The 19,525-nt window shown below is 42.1% G+C and overlaps 1 protein-coding gene across 1 annotated transcript in view; it reads right to left on the bottom strand.

Annotated features, from left to right (window-relative positions):
* Positions 1 to 655: 655 nt before the first annotated feature.
* The window catches only part of LOC109395820 (collagen alpha-4(VI) chain-like), a 100,937-nt gene continuing 82,067 nt past the window's right edge, over positions 656 to 19,525 (bottom strand). The window contains exons 28-32 of the mRNA XM_019667146.1: positions 11,139 to 11,229; positions 9,126 to 9,809; positions 7,258 to 7,354; positions 6,541 to 6,755; positions 656 to 1,326 (exon numbers count right to left, since the gene is read on the bottom strand). Of these exons, the coding sequence (XP_019522691.1) occupies positions 1,151 to 1,326; positions 6,541 to 6,755; positions 7,258 to 7,354; positions 9,126 to 9,809; positions 11,139 to 11,229 (1,263 nt within the window). The 3' untranslated portion in view covers positions 656 to 1,150. The remainder of the gene's footprint in view (positions 1,327 to 6,540; positions 6,756 to 7,257; positions 7,355 to 9,125; positions 9,810 to 11,138; positions 11,230 to 19,525) is intronic.

Genomic DNA, 19,525 nt, shown 5'->3' with positions numbered 1-19,525 from the left:
CTCTCACTCTCACTCTCTTGTTCTCCCTCCCTCTCTCTTTCTCTCTCCACAGAGGAAAGGCTATTTGAGGGTTAACAAGAGCACAGCTGTCTGCAAGGCAGGAAGAGAGCTCTCACCAGAAACCAAACAAGCTCACACCTCAATCTTGGACTTCCAGTCTCCAGAACTGTGAGAAATCAATTTCTGTTGTTTAAGCCCCACCCAGTCTGTGGCATTCTGTTATGGCAGCCCAAGCAGACTAATACATGATCCTCCAGAGGACCCATGCCAGGCACCCTCAGTACCCAGCAGCTCCAGAATTTCATGCAGTGCCCAGTTCTGCCTTGAACCTGGGCCCGAGTTCAGAGGCCTGGGGAATATAACTGTGAGCCAGAGGAAGATCTCACAAAATCACAATTGTCTTCAATATCCATATTGCAAAATTGTCATCCATGGTGAACCTACACACTTCACGTTATATTTGCCTTAATTGTTGAGTCACCAACTATCAAAGGGCAAGAGTCACTGTATTGATGTCAAAGAATCAGTTCCATGGCAAAGTCAACTGCTGTTTCCCCTCCATCAACTGCTATGTCACAAAGTACAGCACAGATTGCAGTGAGCAGATATCATATGAGGTCTCACACCAAATGATTTCATTGAGAATACCTTTATTTTCACACTAGGTAGTAAGGATGAAATTTCACATTAGGTGTCCCCTTTTTCAGACCCCTGCTTTGACTAATACTTCCAGGTTCTTGTGGTAAAAAAAGAAATCAAGTTTCAACTCACTTCCTAATTCGGTTTTACTCACTTGCTTACATTGATTTTTCTTTTGCTACATAGCCAAAAAATAATAATAATAATTAAATTAAAGTTTATAGGTCAAGTTCAAATGTCTTTTTTATTCAGTTCTAAATTATTTAAGCAACTTTCAGGCAAGTCTCCATTACTTTTTTAAACTACTAGAATACAGTTCTTCTCAATTCACAAATCATTTGACCCAAGCATTCACAGGCAGGAAAAACCTCAGGAGGTTAGGAATCTGACCTCTGAGATTATAGAGTGGGCTTCACCACTTATGAGACATGTGGCACTGTCTCAGGAAAGGTAATCTTGGTTTCATCAGCTATTAAAACAGAGGAAGCAGTAAATGAGGTTCTGTCTGACTTTATAGGGGTGTTGGGCCACACCAATGCTCACATTCTTCCTTGGTTTCGAACCGGTTGGCGTTGCCCCCGCAGCTGCCATACCAGAACTGTTGGCAAGCCTGTTTCTCCTTGTTATAGTACCATTTCAGGATGTACTCCTGGCACTCGCCTCCCATTGGATCCATAAAACAAGGACCTGCCATAAAACAAATGCAGAGAGAGCTGAATTTTCTACATGAGCATGACAGGAAAGGAGCAATGGTTTGATGTCGTAAACCTGGAAATAAATCACATAGCCTCACCATGAACTGGCTGTGTGACCGGCAGCAAGTAACTTAACCTCTCTGAGCCTCAGTTTCCTCAACTATAAAAGCAATATTTTTTAAAAAAAACAAAAAACCTACATCACAAGTTTGTTGTAAGGTGTCACATAACATGTAAAAGATGCAATACTGCTATAGCTACTATTTTGCACAGTAATTAACGTACAGCAGATACACCAGATAGTGTATAAATGAGTAAATGAGTGAATGAGTGAGTGAATAAATAAATAAATCTTTCTGATACTGAAAACCTCTTACTTGCTTATAATACTCATTTCCCTCTTTTTTTAAACCATCTTAATCCCTTGCCTAATCCCAAACCCGTCTAATGGCCTAAGCAAGTCCAGTTTATTTATTATTTATTGTACCCTAAAACTCACCCAAGAAGTAAAGAAATATACTAAAAGAAAAAAGTGATGTTCTTGGAAAATGAAAAACAGTATGGAGAATCCACAAGTTAACAACAGAGTAAAATCTGAGTTGCCTTGAATTTTAAATAAGACATTATTTTTCTCAGGTATGCCACCCTCCGGCTTTCTAGAAAGAACAGGTTTGATGTCATAGAAAAATATTCTTGTTTCATTCAAGGCAGCCCTGCAGCACAGAATCGTGATATCCTCCACATAGTTTCCCCTGGGCCTTGCAGGCACTCCCAAATAAAGGAGACATTGCCTTCAGAAAGCAAGAGTTAACATTTGTGGTCTGATCCTGGGAAGCTGCCTACTTATCCATTAGTATAATCAACATAGATTAGTTTTCTTGAAGAAGTGACGAGATGTGCTGGACCCAAGGGGATGAAATGCACTCTTCCAGGGGTAAATCATTCATCCTAGAAATTGTGCTATGCTTTGAACAGACACATTTGAATTGGCCTGCTGCATGACTCCGATTCCGGGGGGGGCGTGAGATAGCAAGCAGTGAGGGCCCAGGAGAAGGAGCCACAGCAAATGCTTCTCAAAAAATGTATCAGAGTCAACAGAAAAACACTCCAATGGTGAACTTTTGACCGTACTCGGTCAACAAGGAGGTTCAACGAATAGATCTGGGGCTCAGCAATCAACTGGCACCAACTTCTACCGGTCCAAACTGATTCTAAACGGAGAAGCCAAGGCCTTGTTTAGACAAATCATTACTTTTTCTAGTGACACTTTGTGGCTTTTGCCTTTAGAAGCCCCATCCTTGCTATTAGTCTGGGAGACAATCAAACAGAAGCTGCTTCTCAACTATTTGTCTTGGGTAGCACTGTCCAGCAGAACTTGCTGCAATGAGGAAAATGTTCTATATCTGCACTGTCCAATACGGTAGCCCCTGCTCATGTGGCTATTGGGCATTTGAAATATGGATATTGCAACCAAGGAATGGAATTTTCAGTTTTATTTAATTTCAAATTATTTAAATTTGTGGCTAGTGGTTGGTCAGCACTGCTATAGGTAAGCAAATCCTCGATGCTTTAAACTAATTATTTTGAAGGCATTCTTTGCAACACTCAGGAAGCCTTAGAATCTTAAGTTTTCTTTTATCAGCCTGATATGGCATTGGGGGAAAACAAGTTTTCACCCAAGCAATTATTGCGAGCCCCAGTCTGACATTTGCATTATTTTTACCACGAGTGCTAACTTTTGCCTTGGAAGAATCCTACAGCAGCAATCAGGTTTACTCAAACAAGTCCATGGAATCCAGGACTGAAAAAGAGAAAAGGGGAAAAGAAAGAAGAAAACTGGATAGGTATGAAGAAAAGCTATGATGAAAAGGGGAAAAGAAAGAAGAAAACTGGATAGGTATGAAGAAAAGCTATGATGACATTACAATTTTGCCTGGGCTGTTCTGTCTCCTGGTAGACATCTTATAAGGTAGCCCTACTTGGAGGAGAAAACCAAAAAATAGATCTGTGTGCTTTGGAGATAACACTGAAATGGAAAACTGTACCAAAATCAGCCTGGCTTCTATGAAGAGAGATGACATCATTTAATTCTTCACAAGTAGGTGCAATGAAGGGTTGCAGGTGCTACGGCAGAATTCAGCTTAAGATACAGGGGCACAAAGGAGGTCAGGAAAATTTAGTGCTACCTGGGAGCCAGAAAGGACTCTATTTAGAGGTGAAACTTGACCTGAGTAGTAACAGGTGAGTAGATGTAATCCAGGTGGACACTGTGGAGAAGATGCAGATGGGTAGGTAGGGGTGAGCAATGGCATGGAGACATGGAATAAAGAACAGGGCATAAGGGACAACTGCAAATAGTGCAAAAGGCATGTGTAGGGAAGTGGCAGCCAGTTGGCCCCAGAGGACCCCTGTAGCGGTCTAACTGCAGAGGCCTACGTGCCTTACCCAGGCACCTGGAAATTATCTTATAACGTGCCTTACCCAGGCACCTGGAAATTATCTTATAAACCACGGGAAATATAGAAGAAGAGAAATGACATGTCCAGATTTGCATTTTAGAAAAATTAATTTGGTGCTCAGAATAGAATTGGAAGCAGGACAATTTGGAAGAAATGAGACCAGTGAGACAGCACTGCAATTACACTCTAAAGCCAAGGTATTAAGAGGGAAGATTGTGGCAAAGGGGGATGGAGCTGAGAGATGCTGAGGAGGAAGTTACCCCAAGAGGTAGTCACCAGTTGGAGGCAGGAGGTGAAGGGAGGACAACTAGAGTGATGTTTGGGTTTTGGCTTTCCATTCCTGGGACAATAGGGACTCATTCCAGTAAAGAAATAAAGGAGGAGGAGATTTGAATGGGAAAGATGAGTCCAGTTTGTTAAACTGGGTTTGTGGGCATGTGCAATGGTGCCATCTGGAGGGTCTGCAGCTCAGGAGAGTTAAAGATGGAAGACATGGATTTGAAGTCACCAGTAGAGGAGGGAATAGCTGAAGTCATGGTGGAAAAGCTTGCCCCAGTAGGGTGGATAGTGCTTAGAGGACTTAAGAAAGGACCTTGGGGAAAGCGTGGCAGGTTTACCATGAAATGAATGAAGCCTAAGCTTCAGGGCCCCTCATTTGCATAAGCCTCTTCTAAGCAAATATTCACTTTTGTGCTTAATTTTAATAATTTTGTGTTCTTTTTCTTAAAGAGAGTCCTCCTTTCCCACCCCACCCCCCAAATTGTATAAACTTCAAGTTCCATGAAGCCTGGATCCTCCTGTGAGGATGGACCTGGGAAGAGGAGCCCACAAATATGGACCGGTCAGAAGTAGAACAAGAAAAGACTCTTATCTCCAAAGCCAAGAAAGAAAAGGGTTGGAAGAGGAAGGTAGCTGCCAACAGTGGCCACATCTCAAGGAGCTCAAGTCAATGAGGTCTAAAGGAGTCCTTTTGGTCATTTTTGACAGTTCAGACAGAACACCCTGGAAGACAAGAGGTAGCTCTTTTCTCTGACTAGAGGCCAGAAAGACAGGGGGTGCAGCAATACAGGAAGTTGCAAGAGGTTGCACCTGGCCACCTTCATTTCTTTTGAAAGCAAAAAAATAATAAATAAAATAAAAATAAAATAAAATAAAATAACAAGGGCATCTGCTAGAGAGAGAGACATGGGGAAAGGAGCGTGAGGAGGTGTTAAAAGTTTTGAGTGACCTTGGAATGAAATGGGAGAGGCACTGGCCAGAGCAAAGTTACAGAGTGGGTGGGAAATTTGGGGAGCCTTCAGGCCTCAGGTTTTGTCTGTGAATAGAATTGGATTACATGACCAGTAAGCTCCCCTCCATCTCTTTCACCTTGAACTTGTGGGGGAGGATGCCTTAGAGTCAATGGTCACACTCTTGGCTGCTCAGTGGAATTACTGGGTAAGTTCCCCACCCAGAGATTCTGATTAAATTGGCCTGGGTTGAGGTCTAGGCATTGAGAATTTTTAAAGATTCCCAGGTGATTCCAATTTACAGCCAAGACTGAAAATCACTGCCTTAGTAAAATTATCTAATATTAAATACTGATGATAGAAAAATCAACAGGATCAGTCTTTCTATGTTAACTTTTAGCCCAAGGAGGTGAAATGTTACTATCCCTGCTGGGAGTGCCCATTCCTCTATCTGGTTTTGTTATCTCCTTTGGCACGTGTTGGCTTTGGAATCTAAGAGGTGGGACGTATCAGCATCTTAACAGCCAACTTGGATTGTATGCTTACTATGTGGCAAACACATGAATTATCTAGTCTGAGTCTCCAAACAACCCCATGAGGTAGGTATTCACATTATCCTCACTTGACAGATCGGAAAACTGAGCCACAGAGAGATTAAATAACTTTCCCATGGCCACTTAGCTAGCAGCCCCTGATGGAGAACCATCTAGGGCACACTCAAAAACCTCTGGGCAATGATCTCTCATTTAATCTAAGCAGGACTGATGACTCCACTCACCGAGAAACTCTTTCAGCCATCTTTTCCCTGCATTTTAAAAACTTCAGAGTCCGGTCCCCCCAAATCTCTTTCTCATGTGTTCTCTCTTTGGCAGACTTTGTTGAGCCCAGGTAAGAGGTAACATGGCATTTTGGATCTACATTCTGTGATCCAAAATCGATGCTTGGATTGATTGTTCTACATGGATCCAAATGTTCGTGAAACTTGGTCAGAAGCATGTTCTCCAAGCCAGTGCTCTCTCCCTCATGATCATGTGTACGCTCAGCACTTCAGCAATAGATCATCGCTTCTCCACAATGAAGTACAGACACTTCATAGAGTGTGCCTCCATATACTCCCTGAAATACTCTCTGTTCAGCTCATTTCACAGCCTTCTTGTGTTTTCTTTAACTTATTTCTTTAGCTCCATATCTGAGTTTGTGTATTTGGAAAGAAAGTGTATAAAAAGCCAAAATTTTCATGCTAACACAGCGCATAGGAATTTGTTTTCAAAGATAAAGATTTTAAGGCTGGCCAAGTGGCTCAGTTGGTTCAGAGTTCGCTCAAGAGTGCAAGCTCTGAGCAACAGGGTCGCCAGTTCAATTCCCGGCCTGGGCTGAGCTGCCAACAGGTGGCATGATGGCTCAGCTAAATAAATAAATAAATAAATAAATAAATAAATAAATAAAAAGATAAAGATTTTAAAAAGTGAATTCAACGTAAGGAACAAGAAGTAGTTTGGTTTTTACCATAGGCAGTACCTGACTTTATTTCTTTTCTCTTTTCTTTTTGTTTTGCAGGCATTTCTTGTTCTTTTTCTTCAGCGGCAAATCGATTCTTTTCATAACTTCCAAGTGCTTCTTGCTGAGTTACAGCTGTCATCATGGCTGTTCTGTTCTCTAGAAAAATGTCTGTTGCTTGAAATGGTTCCAAGTCATCAGCAAAGCCAGATATGCCACGCTGGCTCTTGGGCAACCTATACAGAAACAATTCTTATCAAACTGCATTGCCAAATCATGAGAACACATAGGTTCAATTCCCAATTGATATTGCTGGCTTAATAAGCTTTAGGATTGGGCATTTCCTGGTGACTTTGTTATCACATTAGCTACTTTCTTAGGTTTGCACAGGTGTTTGGACAAACATCACAATAATATGTTTAGCATTATTAATTGTGCCTCTGGGTCATGGGATTAGAAGATGGGGGATGTGGTGGAATGGAAAATTTTCATTCTTTTGCTTTTATACACTTCTGTGCTCTTTGAATGTTTTATATTGGTCCTGTGTTACTCTTAATATTAAAAAATAAGAAGAAAATAAAAAACAAACCATATCAGGGTTGTCAAACACAGGAGTATCCTAGCCCTAATATTTTTGGGTCAGACAGTCAAGGACCAGCATTGCCTGTGACCTTTCTTTAGGGAGACTGACTTCTTCAGGGGGACAGAACTATGGGACAACCTCTGCCCTCAGCCTACCTCTTGATAAGCCTAAGTGGTTGCAGCAGAGTGTCCCCTCGGTTTGGGCCACCACATTCTTTAATGAGCTCTGGGGGTGGGTACTTGTTTGTTCCACCTATAAATAGAATAAAAAATCAAACCAAATCAAATAAAGCATAAAATGATATAAAAGTTAAAAAGTAAAATAAACATAAATTAAATGCAAAAAAACACAAAATATTACCCATTAACACATGAAATTTAAGAGACATAAAATCAAAGTGTACAACAAAGTAAAATATATACTACAATAAAGCAAAATAAAAAACATAACCAAATAAAAATGAAATAAAATAAAACATAAAAATAAAAAACTCACTGACCTGAAACAAAAAAGATGTAAAATAAATTCAAGTAAAGCATGAAATACAAAAATAAAAGCAAATAAAATACAATAAAAACAAAATGCATCCTATCATATAAATAATATAAAATCACAACATAAAAGACTATAACAAGACATAAAATGCAACCTAACATAATAAAAAATAAAGTAAAATGAAATTAAAAGACTAAAACAGGGATTCCTTCAGCCTGCTTCTCCCTCGAAGAGTTACTAAGCCATCAGTCATCTATTACAAATCTCTCCTTCACCTTCTGCAGCAATAGGGAATCTAAAGTTCAGCGTGGTTCATTGACACTTCTAGGATCACACAGCTCACTAGTGGCAAAGCCAGGACTAGAACCAGTTCATTGACCTTTCTGCCTCTCGAACTGGAGAGGCACAAATGCTGTGCCAATACTTCTAACATATCCCTCAGACTCCCTTCATTCCTTCAGTGATAAAGGGGCAGATGTCCCCTGAGGCTCCCAACAGGATGTCACATCCACTTATAAACTGAAAAACTCCTGTCTTCCAGCAAGGAGGGCAAGAAGGCCTCACATGTCACAGCAAGGCACTCTGCACTAGAGTTGTTTGGGATTATGTACTGGTGGACAAAGTCCAATACAAATTCCTGGAAATATGACCAGAGTAATACCTACCCCCAGTCCCAACAATCTCCATCATCATGCTAGGGGTACAGCTTTGATACTGGCTGCCCATGAATTTGGTTCAGCTAGTTCTGATTGGAGGTGAGGACACTAGGGCAGGAGGCTGGGAAGAATTCCGGCCAGGACCCTTAACCTTTACTGTTGGCTTCATCCACCCAACCTGAGGTGGGAGACCCTGGACTTCTCCCTCAGCCCCTGGCAAGTCCCTGAAGACCTCTGAAAATAAATGTCATACAATATACTCTTCTTACTCAAAGTGTGGTCCATGGACTAGCAGCATTAGCATCACTTGGGAGCTTGTTAAAAATAGAGAATTTCAGGCCCCAGCTCAAGCCTACTGAATCAATCCACAGTTTAACAAGGTACCCAGGAGATGCTGCATGTGCACGTTAAAATTGGAGCAGTGCTGTTATACACGACTGGATTCTGGGGTCTGGATTATGGGATATAGGAATAACAATAACTGTGCCTTATATGTGTACAGCACTGGTGCTTTCAAAGCCCCTCCATGCACGTATTTGAATGTAGGCTTCACCAATAAGGAAGAGGCTGTAATTCTCATTTTGGTAAAACAGAAAATGGAGAGGTTAGGCGGAAACCTGAAGCCTCCCAGCTACCAGCTGAGAGGTTCCAGACAAGAAACCAGCCCTGGGCTTGGCACAGTGTGAGGGCAATGATAGCTCAGGGCTTTCAGGAAACAGGTTTCTCTCTGGGGGTTCCCCAGATGTTATGGGGCTGCACACAGCTCAGCAAAGGTGAAGGTGCAGTGGGCACCTGCTTGCCCAAATGCCAGGCTCCATAAGTTCCTTTCCGCACCCCACCAATGGCATCCCCAGTGCTCGAGGATTGCTCACTTTTTAGGAGGTTCAGGAAGGCCCGCACGAAGCCCCGGGCATAAGCCACCTCTGCGTCTGAGATCCCCTCCAGGCGTAGCAGGTGCTGCTCAGATGGGGTGCTGGCCACTTGGGCCAGCTCAGCCAGCTCATGAGTCCCCACGCCCGGGCCCAAGGCCAGGACAAACAGAGTGATGCCCTTGCACTTGGCCTCTAGGGACAGAGTCCTTAGCTTCTCCCGGTCCCAGCTGCTGGTCTCACTGGCCACGATGGCGAAGAGAACCTGTGCTCTCCTGGGCAGCGGGGCTGCGAGGAGCACCTTCTCTAGTGTCCATTCCAGGGCGTGGCCCAGGGCAGGGGCTCCCTGCAGGGGGCGGCCCGCAACCTTGTGGATGTGTCTCTGCATCTGTATCCGGTGGCCATAGGAGGTCAGGAGGAAACCCTGGAGCACAGGGGGTTGTCCCGTGCCAGGCCAGAAGCCTGGAGTCGTGTGCATCCCCAGGGCCGCGCGCGCCCCACGGAGGGACACGTTTGGCTGCGCAGCAATTTCCATGTTGTCGAGCGTGGCACCCACTATACTCAAGGAAGCGTGGTACACATCGGCGCCAACGCTGTGGGAGCTGTCCACCATGAACGCCACGTCCACGTCTACCGCCAGGGGACCAGGCGTGCCCGACCTGCACTGTGGGTCCGGCCGGCACCTGTCTGGGGAGGAAGGGTGGGGAGAGGCCAGGGTTACCATGCATCTCTTTTCTTTCCATGTAAACACATTTCCAGACTCTTAATAAGGATAGCCGCTATCTGCATTGTGTTAACATGGCCAGCAGATGGGCACTCTAAATGTGCCCATTTTTCAGAAGAATTGTAACAATCTGATTCCACATTTAGTGGTTTTAACCACTAGGCCATATGGCTTCCTAATTCATCTTTAGGTTCACAGACACTTGCCTGGTTCAGTCCAGGCCCTACCTTTTACTAGGTGTGTGACCTTGTGCCCAAGGTCACAAGGTTACTCGGCCTTCCCACTGCCTCGGTTTCCTAATCTGTCAGACGGGGGCAATGATGATAATAATAGTACTTACTGTATGAGGCTTAAATTTAAAAAATGAGTTAATCTATGTAAGTGCTCAGAACAATGCCCAGTGTATAGTAAAAGCTCTAGCTCAATAAATGCCAGCCAGGTTTATGCTTCTCCAGGAGAGGGAACTGAGGCCCAGAGAGACAATGTGCCAAACGAGACGATGGATGTGAAGGCTGCTCATCAACTGTAACCTACTCTACAAATGGCAGTTACGGCATTTGACTTGGCCAAGTTCTCAGAACCAAATCTCTCATGGCAGTGTGAGGTCTTAGTGTGGATCAAGTAGAGGAAACAATTAAATCCCCTTTTGATTTCACCTATAGGACTCACTCTAGCCATGGGTGACATGCGGATGGATGAGAGTTCTCCACACACGGCCATGCACGGGTTTCAGCATAAAGTCCTCTCTGGCACAGGCTAGTGTGGGAGTGTGGGTTAGAGGGATGAAGGCTAAAGACACAGAGACATTGAATGACTTGCTAATATCCTGCTGGTGGTCAATGGCAGTTCCAGGCCTAAAACCCAGGACTCTTGACTCTTAGTTCAGTGGTCTGCCATTCACGCTATGGAACCACTAGGAAGGAACACAAGCCCAGCCATTCACAGGAACCTGGCAGGACAGGTAAGCAAGCAGAGCCGGCCAGAGGTACAACAACAGGGAGGGGAAGGAACTGTGGGGCACTAGCAGACACTTGCCCCACCACAAGGCAGTAGGTCCGACTCAGCTCTGGCTGACTGTGGCCACATGGGAACCTAGCATCTGTGATTCTCCAGACTATCCTGACTTCTTAAGAAAAACTGGCAATCCAGAATTAATAGGAAATTCCCAGATTCTAAAACTCTGCATATACCAAGCAAATACGCATCTGTAGAGCAGATCTGGCATGTGGCCATCAGTTGATTCATCCTGTTCTAAAGATATCAGTCTGATCAGAAATGCTGTCTAGGCTTACCATAGCAGAGAGTACAGAGGGCCATGTACTCCACATCCTGGTAGCTCTCTGTCTCCCAGACAAATAGGTGAAATCTGTTGGTTTCATCCATCTAATCCAAACACATACACAAGTTTGTCATTAGCTAAATTAAATTTCAAGCCATGTTATTTCACCTTCCAATTCAGATGAGAAAAATATTAATGTGATATTTTTAAGAGAATAGATAATTACATAAATATATGTGTACACATAATTTGGCATTATCTATTACAGTTATTTATAGTCATTTAGTTCTCTATTTCTTACTTGGAGTTTGGACTGTCATTAGTGTATGTGCATGAACTGTGGGTCTCCAGACTCCCAATGTGTGTAAAATTGAACCAATGCCATGTTGTGTTGGAATGGGGGTAAGGGAGTTGGTGGTTCAATCATTTATGAATTCCTTAAATCTTCAGTGATTGTCCACAGTATGTAAGATGTAATGCAGTGGGAGTTATAAACATGAACAGGCAGACCCTTCAACAAGGCAGGCATGTATGTCATATACCATTGAATTGGAAAGAGGCAGATACCTAAGGGAGGCTCTTCTAGAGTATTCCTGGTATTCAGACCTGGGGCATATCAAAACCAGAAGGTAAGAATGAGGAGGAATCAGAGAAGGCTTTGTAGGAATGGCAAATCTGTTTATCTCCTTCATTTAACTTTTCCAGTTAGGATTCATTTAATAATAGATATTAAGGCTTAAAAGTAAAATATTATTAATAACAATAATAAATTCATCAAGGTCCATGTGACAACTGGTTAGATAATCAACAAAACTTTCCCTCTTCTTCCTAGGGCCACATCTGCACTACATTTCCCACCCTCCCTTGCAGCTAATTGGGACCATATGATTGGGGTCTAGTCAATGGCATGTAGGTGGAAGTAGAGGATGCCATCAGTGGGTGCCCTATACTCCATTATTCCCTTGGCCCTCATCTGCCAGCCATTTGTAGAGGATCCAGAAAAGGATATGAGGCTCCAGGGTCTGATGGGCCATCGATCGAAGGATCTCAGGTCCTGAAATAGCTGCATGCAGCAAACCACCCTTCCCCTCCACACACACAACTAAGGTCCCACATACACATGTTGTAGATGGCAGAGATAAGACTTTATTGTATTCAGCCACTGAGACAGGCATGAATGATCTCACAGTTAACATGCCCTGACTAATACAGACTATTTGCAGGATTTCCACCTCATGATGAAATTAGGAATGCTTTCAGATTACTTCTGTCAGGAATTGAGGTATGGTTTGCAAAGAGGCAGGTATCTAAGCTTCACCACGTCCATCTCTGTCTATTTTCTGTCAAAGCATTTAGGACAGAGCCCCACAGAAGGTCAGCTCCTCCTCCTTTACCCCTGTGGGCAGGACCAAGCAGGTCACGGACCCTCCTCTGATGGCAAGGTGCTGGACATATGATGTCATGCTCTCTCTCAGGGAGATTGACAGGCAAGGGTTACTTTGAAAAACAACTTTCTGTAACATACTCCTGATGGAGCGCTTTACTCTGTTTAGGACTATAGCATATCCCAATCATTGTCTCTCAAAGTGAGCTTTGTTTAAAGGAAAAACCTTTGTGGGGAAAGAAATATAGAGTTGAACTTTTGTTTATGCTAATATAACACCAAAACAAACAAACAAACAAAACCAAACATGGGAACATGTCTAAATCTTCCAAGACGAAAGGAGAAATGCATCTTCTCTTATTCCTCACATGGCAAAAGCACCCTAAATTATGCTTTTACCTGACTTAGAAATTCAAATCAGCCAAAATTAATTACACAACAGCTGCATAACAGTGCTAACAAGCCATGTGAACATACAAAAATGACACAGTCACACCCTCAAAGAGCTTGTAACCTAAGTGGAAAGGTAGACAATCTATTTTCAAGAAAAAAAGAGGTTCAACAATATGTTTTAGGAACACAGGAAGAGGAGGCTAATTTCAAGGGGAAGGGATAAAGAAAACCTGATGAAGATAATGACGTATGGCACTTTGGGAAGAATGAGTAGGATACTTACCTAGCAAAGAAACAGGGAAAAGCTTTACAGTGTGGAGGAACAAAAGGTACAAAGGCCCAGAAGTAGGCGGTGATTATATGGAATTCTTCTCAATGCTCCCACTCCCCAGAGATTAGAGAATAACCACTTCCAATGTACAGCTACACAGCACATTTGAAACCCTGGAGTTCCTTGCTGGATGGAGGAGGCTGACATAAAGAATGAGTGAAGAGTTACCAACATTCAACATTCATTCAGATCCACTCCATATGGTTATCACATCTGAGTATTGACCAAACCAAATGGACCTAATTAATCACCAAGGATTAGAGAAAACAGTGTACGCATGCATATGACACATTGATAGCTTTACTGGCAATCACATGAGGCTATTTGGAAGAATTCTGAAATCAGAATCCCCAGCAGGGTTCCAGGAAATATGAACAGACTGGGATAATGCTAGAAGCATCAATTTTAGCCCATGAGTGTGAGAAAATGCTAAGCTAGTGTACATTATTTTTAATAACAGGAAATATGGGTGAAGTGTGTTATCAAATGCAGAATTTGTATGAATTTTTAAGGTAGTACAAAAGACTTCAAACAAATTCAAGTATTTCCCAAGTTTGTATAAAGGAATGGTTCATGAGAAAAGTTCTATGTAGCACAAATGGACTAGGTGTCATGAATCCGGGTCCTAGTTTTTGATGTGCCATAATTGGCTGTGTGACCTTGGACAAGCCTTTGGCCTCACTTTCCTCAGCAGCAGAGTTTTAGGATAGAAATCAATGCTGCTGAGTTTTCTTCCTGTTTCAACACAGCCTGGTCCTCCATTACTGTCTGCTGTATTTGTCTCATGTTTAGGACATTGTGTTACCTTTTTTACTCTGAGCAGCTGAGAGGATGCACTTGTCCATCTGTTGTTTTGCTTGTTGGAAAAATATCAAATTCAAAGGAATTGGAATAGCTACAAAACTTGCATCTTTTTAAAAACTTTTCTTAGGAAGAAAAATGTTATGATCATGCTTAAAATTTTTCCTGTTCCTACAAAAATAAAATTGTGGGAACAAGTACACAAAAACACAGTGGAAGTCCATAGGGAACTATGATTCAGTATAGATTCATCTATACCTCACTGTTATTAATTAACATTTAATTACTTTGACTCTGGACTTGTCAGCATGGTCCTATTCACTGATAAAGAAAACAAGATAATTCCTGAGAAAGCTCACGCAGAGAGATAGTGTGGGAGGGAATCCCAGTGTGAGAAGAGAAAATGGGCTCTATGATTCCTACTAAAAACTCCCATCGGCTCCAGAGAAGGAAATCTCAAAAATAGAGGACCTTAAACACAAGCCAAGGAAATCTCAAAAATGAGGAACTTAAACCAAGCAATCTGCCTGTGTGGCTCAAAACTTTATTATAGTTTGAATCAGCACCGTTGGTGAGTCTCTCAACTAACTTCATTCTAAGTATCCAGTGGTCAGTTGGGGCTAGTTGTATATTAAAGACAGGACTATATGGCAGCGGTGGCGGTAGTAGTGGCGGTGGGTGGGTGGGGGGGCAGCGGAACAAGGAATTTGCATTAACATCCTCTTTTATTTAATGGACAGAAAGACATTTTCTGAAAGGATGCAGACAACCCTTAAACCTCAGCCCTCACTATTAAAGAACCCCCCATGCGCCCTGAGCTGGAGAGACCCACAGAGTTAAATTCAATGCTTCAGCTGCTGTATTAAGCTGCCAGAGGTCAAAGCACAATGTTTATCCCTGGGAATGAGTTGGGGGACGTTCTTGACTTAGACAGATGAGAGGTGAGGGGAAAGAAGAAAATGCTGGGGGGAGGATTTGCCTTGGACAGAGCAAGAGCTAAGTAGACCCTAAGAAGGGAGAGTCAGAAACAGTCTGGCATTCAGTGGAGGTACGGGCTTGGGGAACAAGGAATGAAAACTGAAAAAACTAGGGAAATTAGACAAAAGAGAATAGTCACACAACCTGTAACAAATGCCAGGAGCTTGAGTTCAGTTTCAGCTCCTGCCAGTTGGCATGGTCTCAGCAAGACTGCTGTGAAGCAATTGACTCTTCCGGACACCCCAGCAAATATTAAGGGTCAGCATTGGATTGAGGGTGTTGGGTGGCAGAGTAGGACAAGGGAATCAGATATATGGGAGTGCCAATTCCAGGACTATGTAGTTTAGAACAAGTCACTTCACATCTGACCTTACCTTACCTCCTCTGGAAAATGTAAATTATGACAATTAACTTGTAGGATAGTGATGAGGATCATACCAACACTCCTCAAACTTTAACATTCATGGAAACCATCTAGGGATCTTGTTAAAAATGTAGAGCTTTAGGGGCCGGCTGAGTGGCTCTGTTGGTTAAGAGCTCGCTCAAGAGTTTGAGCTCTGAGCAACAGCGGTTCGAGTCAGCCCGAGCTGAGCAGCCGTGAGCTGCCAACAGGTGGCGGGATGGCTCAGCTAAAAAAAAAAAAAAAAAAAAATGTAGAGCTTTGTTGATTAGATTCGGGGTGGAGTTTGAGATTTGGCATTTTTCACAAGCCTGGGTAATGCTACGTCGCTGGTTCCAGAACCATATTTTGAGTAATGAGGCGCTAAGATGACAAGGCATGAAAAGCACGTAGCATGACAGCTGGAATTTCCTAGGCATTCACTAAGTGGAAGCTATCCAACTTAATAGTTACTGGGCAAAGATGCACTCTTAAGATCCTTGAGAGATGGTCCATATAATGGCCTTACTTGAGTATGTCATAGGAAGTGTCACATGTCATTATAGGCACTATCTCTTAATAATTCTCACAGCAAACCTGTGAGTTTATTCCCATTTTATGGGTGAATAAATTGAGGTCCCAGTGCCAAATAGCATGTCCACATAACATAAGGGACAAAGCCAAAGTATGAAGCCTCATTGCTTAATTCCTTCCTCGGTTGTTGATCCTGGCTGTAGGGAAGTAACAATCTATCAGAAAACAGCAGCCCACAAGGCCTCAGCAGGTGTTCATCATGGCTTCTAAAAGGGCCTATCTGGACAACTCATCACTTTCTTCAAAATAAGAGGATGTCCTCCTGCAACTTGAATTCTGAAATTATACCAAAATTTAAAAATGAACCCCATCCCAACCCCAATTCCTTTGGCCTTTCTCTTAAGATTTTTTATCTTCTAAACCTAATTTTTTGGTTTTTATCTCTGTGATAGAAATCCAAATCAATTCTTTGGATTTTTTTTAAAAAGAGCAATACAGGGCTGACCGAGTGGCGCGTTGGTTAAGAACTGGCTTGGGACACCAGAGGGCCCCGGTTCGGATCCCACATATGAGGGCCAGTGACACTGCCCTCCATAGCTAAGATGCTGAACAACAGCTCAACCTGGAGCTGGGCTGCCGTGAGTTGCCGGCGACGGCATAGGCTGCAGCCCCTGTGGCAGTGGGTTGCCATGGGCTACCGTATGTAGCCGGCAGCCAGCGTGAGTGGCCAGCAGCCGCAGTGAGCGGCCGTCCAGAAGCTAGCGATTGATCTGTCTCACCCGGGAAGAGCGCAATGATGGTGCCAATTTGGGCCAGTAAAGCAATGTCCTCCACAACTAGACTGAAGAACAAAACTACAGCAACTTGTCTGTTCCCCTTCCCCCAATCCCTAATAAAAAAATAAAAAAAACTTAAACAAAAAAAACAAATAAATAAATAAAAAGAGCAATACATAGAAATAGAAATAAAGACAATTCATAGATCTACCTCATAGTATTGTAAAGATAAAACGAATTAATACATAAAAAGAACTTTGAACTTCTAAATTCTCTTCTTTTCCTGTTTTTGACTTTTGAATTAAAATCCCATTGCTAATAAGAATTCCAAACCATGAGCAAGTTATTTAACTTCTTTGTGTCTCAGTTTCATCACCTGGAAAGTGTGCCCATAATAATAGTTATCTCATTGGGTTATTGTAAGGATTAAATGAATCAATAAGTGAGAAGACCTTAGAACAGTGCCTGAATCAATGAACATGAGCTATTTTCTTAGGTAGTGTTTCAAGGAAACACATACTAGAGTTTTTATAAAGAAAAATGGGGTCAAATATATGGTGATAGAAGGAGAACTGACTCTGGGTGGTGAACATACAATGTGATATATAGATGATATATTACAGAATTGTACACTTGAAACCTCTATAATTTTACTAACCATTGTCACCCCAATAAATTTTAATTAAAAAAATTAAAAGGAAAATGAAATGTGAAAACTGTCACACAAATTGCTTTTTTCCTGTAATCCTCTGGTTTTTAACTTTAAAAAATGGGCTGAATGAAGTCATGTGTTGAGACATAAGGCAACTGGACAGTTCTTGACAATGGGATTAGGCATAAATAGTCCAAATGCTGTCATACTGTTTGATTAAGGCCTTAGAAGATTCAACAGATGGCTTTAAAAAAAATCTTTTCAATATGCTCACAGCCTCCAACCATGTTTAAGTGGTCAGAGAAGTTAGGGTATCTGTTTATACGAGTTTAATTGCTTAAAATTGAACAACCATCAATTTGCCAGAAGCATCTGGGTGTTGTTCTGAAAAATAACATAACATAGAGATGAAAGACAAAAGTTCCACAGATAAAGAGAGCCCTCAGGAAGATAATTGAGAAGAAAAATCACAGGATATTCCCACTCTCCTAACTGCATTCCCCTAAAGATAGAGTACAGGGAAGGGAATGTTGAAGGCTGCTACATGCCCAGTTGTGAAGAAATGAAGATATTTCTGAAAAGCCCTGAAAGGGGGATGTCATTTTTACAGTTTTTCTCCTTGATAATGTCACCAGAAATGAGGTCATTTATTACATTTGAGCTGACAAGCATCATTTAACATCCTTTCTAAACTGTTAAATTTAAGGAACAGCATCCTGGGGCAAGAATGTGTTCAATAAATGCAGAGGCAAGCAAATAGAAGTGACAGAACTGAGGTCCAGGTATATTTGAGCTGGCAAGTTCTTTTCACATGCGATTACATCCTTTTACTCGGAACCTCAAGCAACTAAGAGGTCAAGAACATCTTGGCAAAGGATCACCACCACGTGGGATCCAAACACTGTCTGCCCAGGATCCCCTCTCAGAGAGCATTTGGGGGGTATAAATGTACCCTGAGTGTCATTCTCCAAATGTTAGGGAAATGCCTTCCTGAAAATAGATAATTACACTTGGCAGGGAGCCTAGATAATGTCTAATTGTGACCCTCTCCATTTTAAAGCTGAGCAAAATGAGACTCAGGAAGATGAGGAGACTTTTCCAAAGGCACCTCATTATTGATGAAAGAGCCAAAAACAAAAACTACATCTTTAATTTAAACTGTTATTTGTTTATACCCCGCCTTTGTTAATCTATTCAGGAGATTACTGAGAGCTGCCTCTGACCCCACCAACCCATGTCCGGACATCCTGCTAGGAAAGAGGGGTGTAACCGCAAACAAGGAACTCACCCTCTGCATTTTAACTTTGTTTCTCAAAGCCCAAAATATTTTGTCCAGAATTCCCAACAGTTTGCAAGCTGTCACAATTTTACCTATTGATTCTTAGGAGCATATTCACAGCTGTATCAACAAAATTGCTCACCTACAACTTCTGCTGTATACTCAAACTTCAGAGGAAATTAAACAGTCTAGCACAGCAAAACTCATTAGCTCTTAGTTTAAACCATATGAAAATATGAAAAAACCATATGAAAAAACCATATGAAAATAAACAAAATGAAAATTGACAATGTCACATGGCTCAACCTGACATTCATAAGCATCCTGGAGTCTCTTAAATAGAGAGTCACCCTTCATTTTGATATATCATCCCAGACATTCCATGAGAATGTGTTACATGGGTTTCAGTTAGAAGAGTAAAGTCAAGAATAAGTAAATAAATTGTGGTATATACATATACTAGAATACTTAAAAACAAAAGTAAAAAATAAAATTTAAAAAAAGAGGCTGCAACATCGATGAACAAAAAGAACAGACATGATGTTGAGTGAAAGAAGCCAGATACAAAAGAGTAATACGAGAGGATTCAATTTACATGAAGGTCCAGAACAGGTCGAACTAGTTGATTGTGACAGAAGCCAGAAGAGCAGTGACTGAGGAGTGCATGGTTTGGGAAGGGACATAAGAAAACTTACAGGATTCTGGAAGTGTTCAGTGTCCTGAACCACGCCTTGGGAGTTTAGACATATATAAAAATCCAATCAGCTGTACACTTAAAATTAGCTCACTTTACCTGCCTTGCTCTATGGGTATGTATTTTACACCTCAAGTAAAAGAAGAAAGAGAAAAAGAGAGAGGGAGAGGGAAGGAGGGGGGAGGAAGAGAGAGAGAGA

This window comes from Hipposideros armiger, unplaced genomic scaffold (genome assembly GCF_001890085.2).
Source record: "Hipposideros armiger isolate ML-2016 unplaced genomic scaffold, ASM189008v1 scaffold_486, whole genome shotgun sequence".
Classification (NCBI taxonomy): domain Eukaryota; kingdom Metazoa; phylum Chordata; class Mammalia; order Chiroptera; family Hipposideridae; genus Hipposideros; species Hipposideros armiger.
This window is presented reverse-complemented; position numbering and strand designations above follow the sequence as displayed.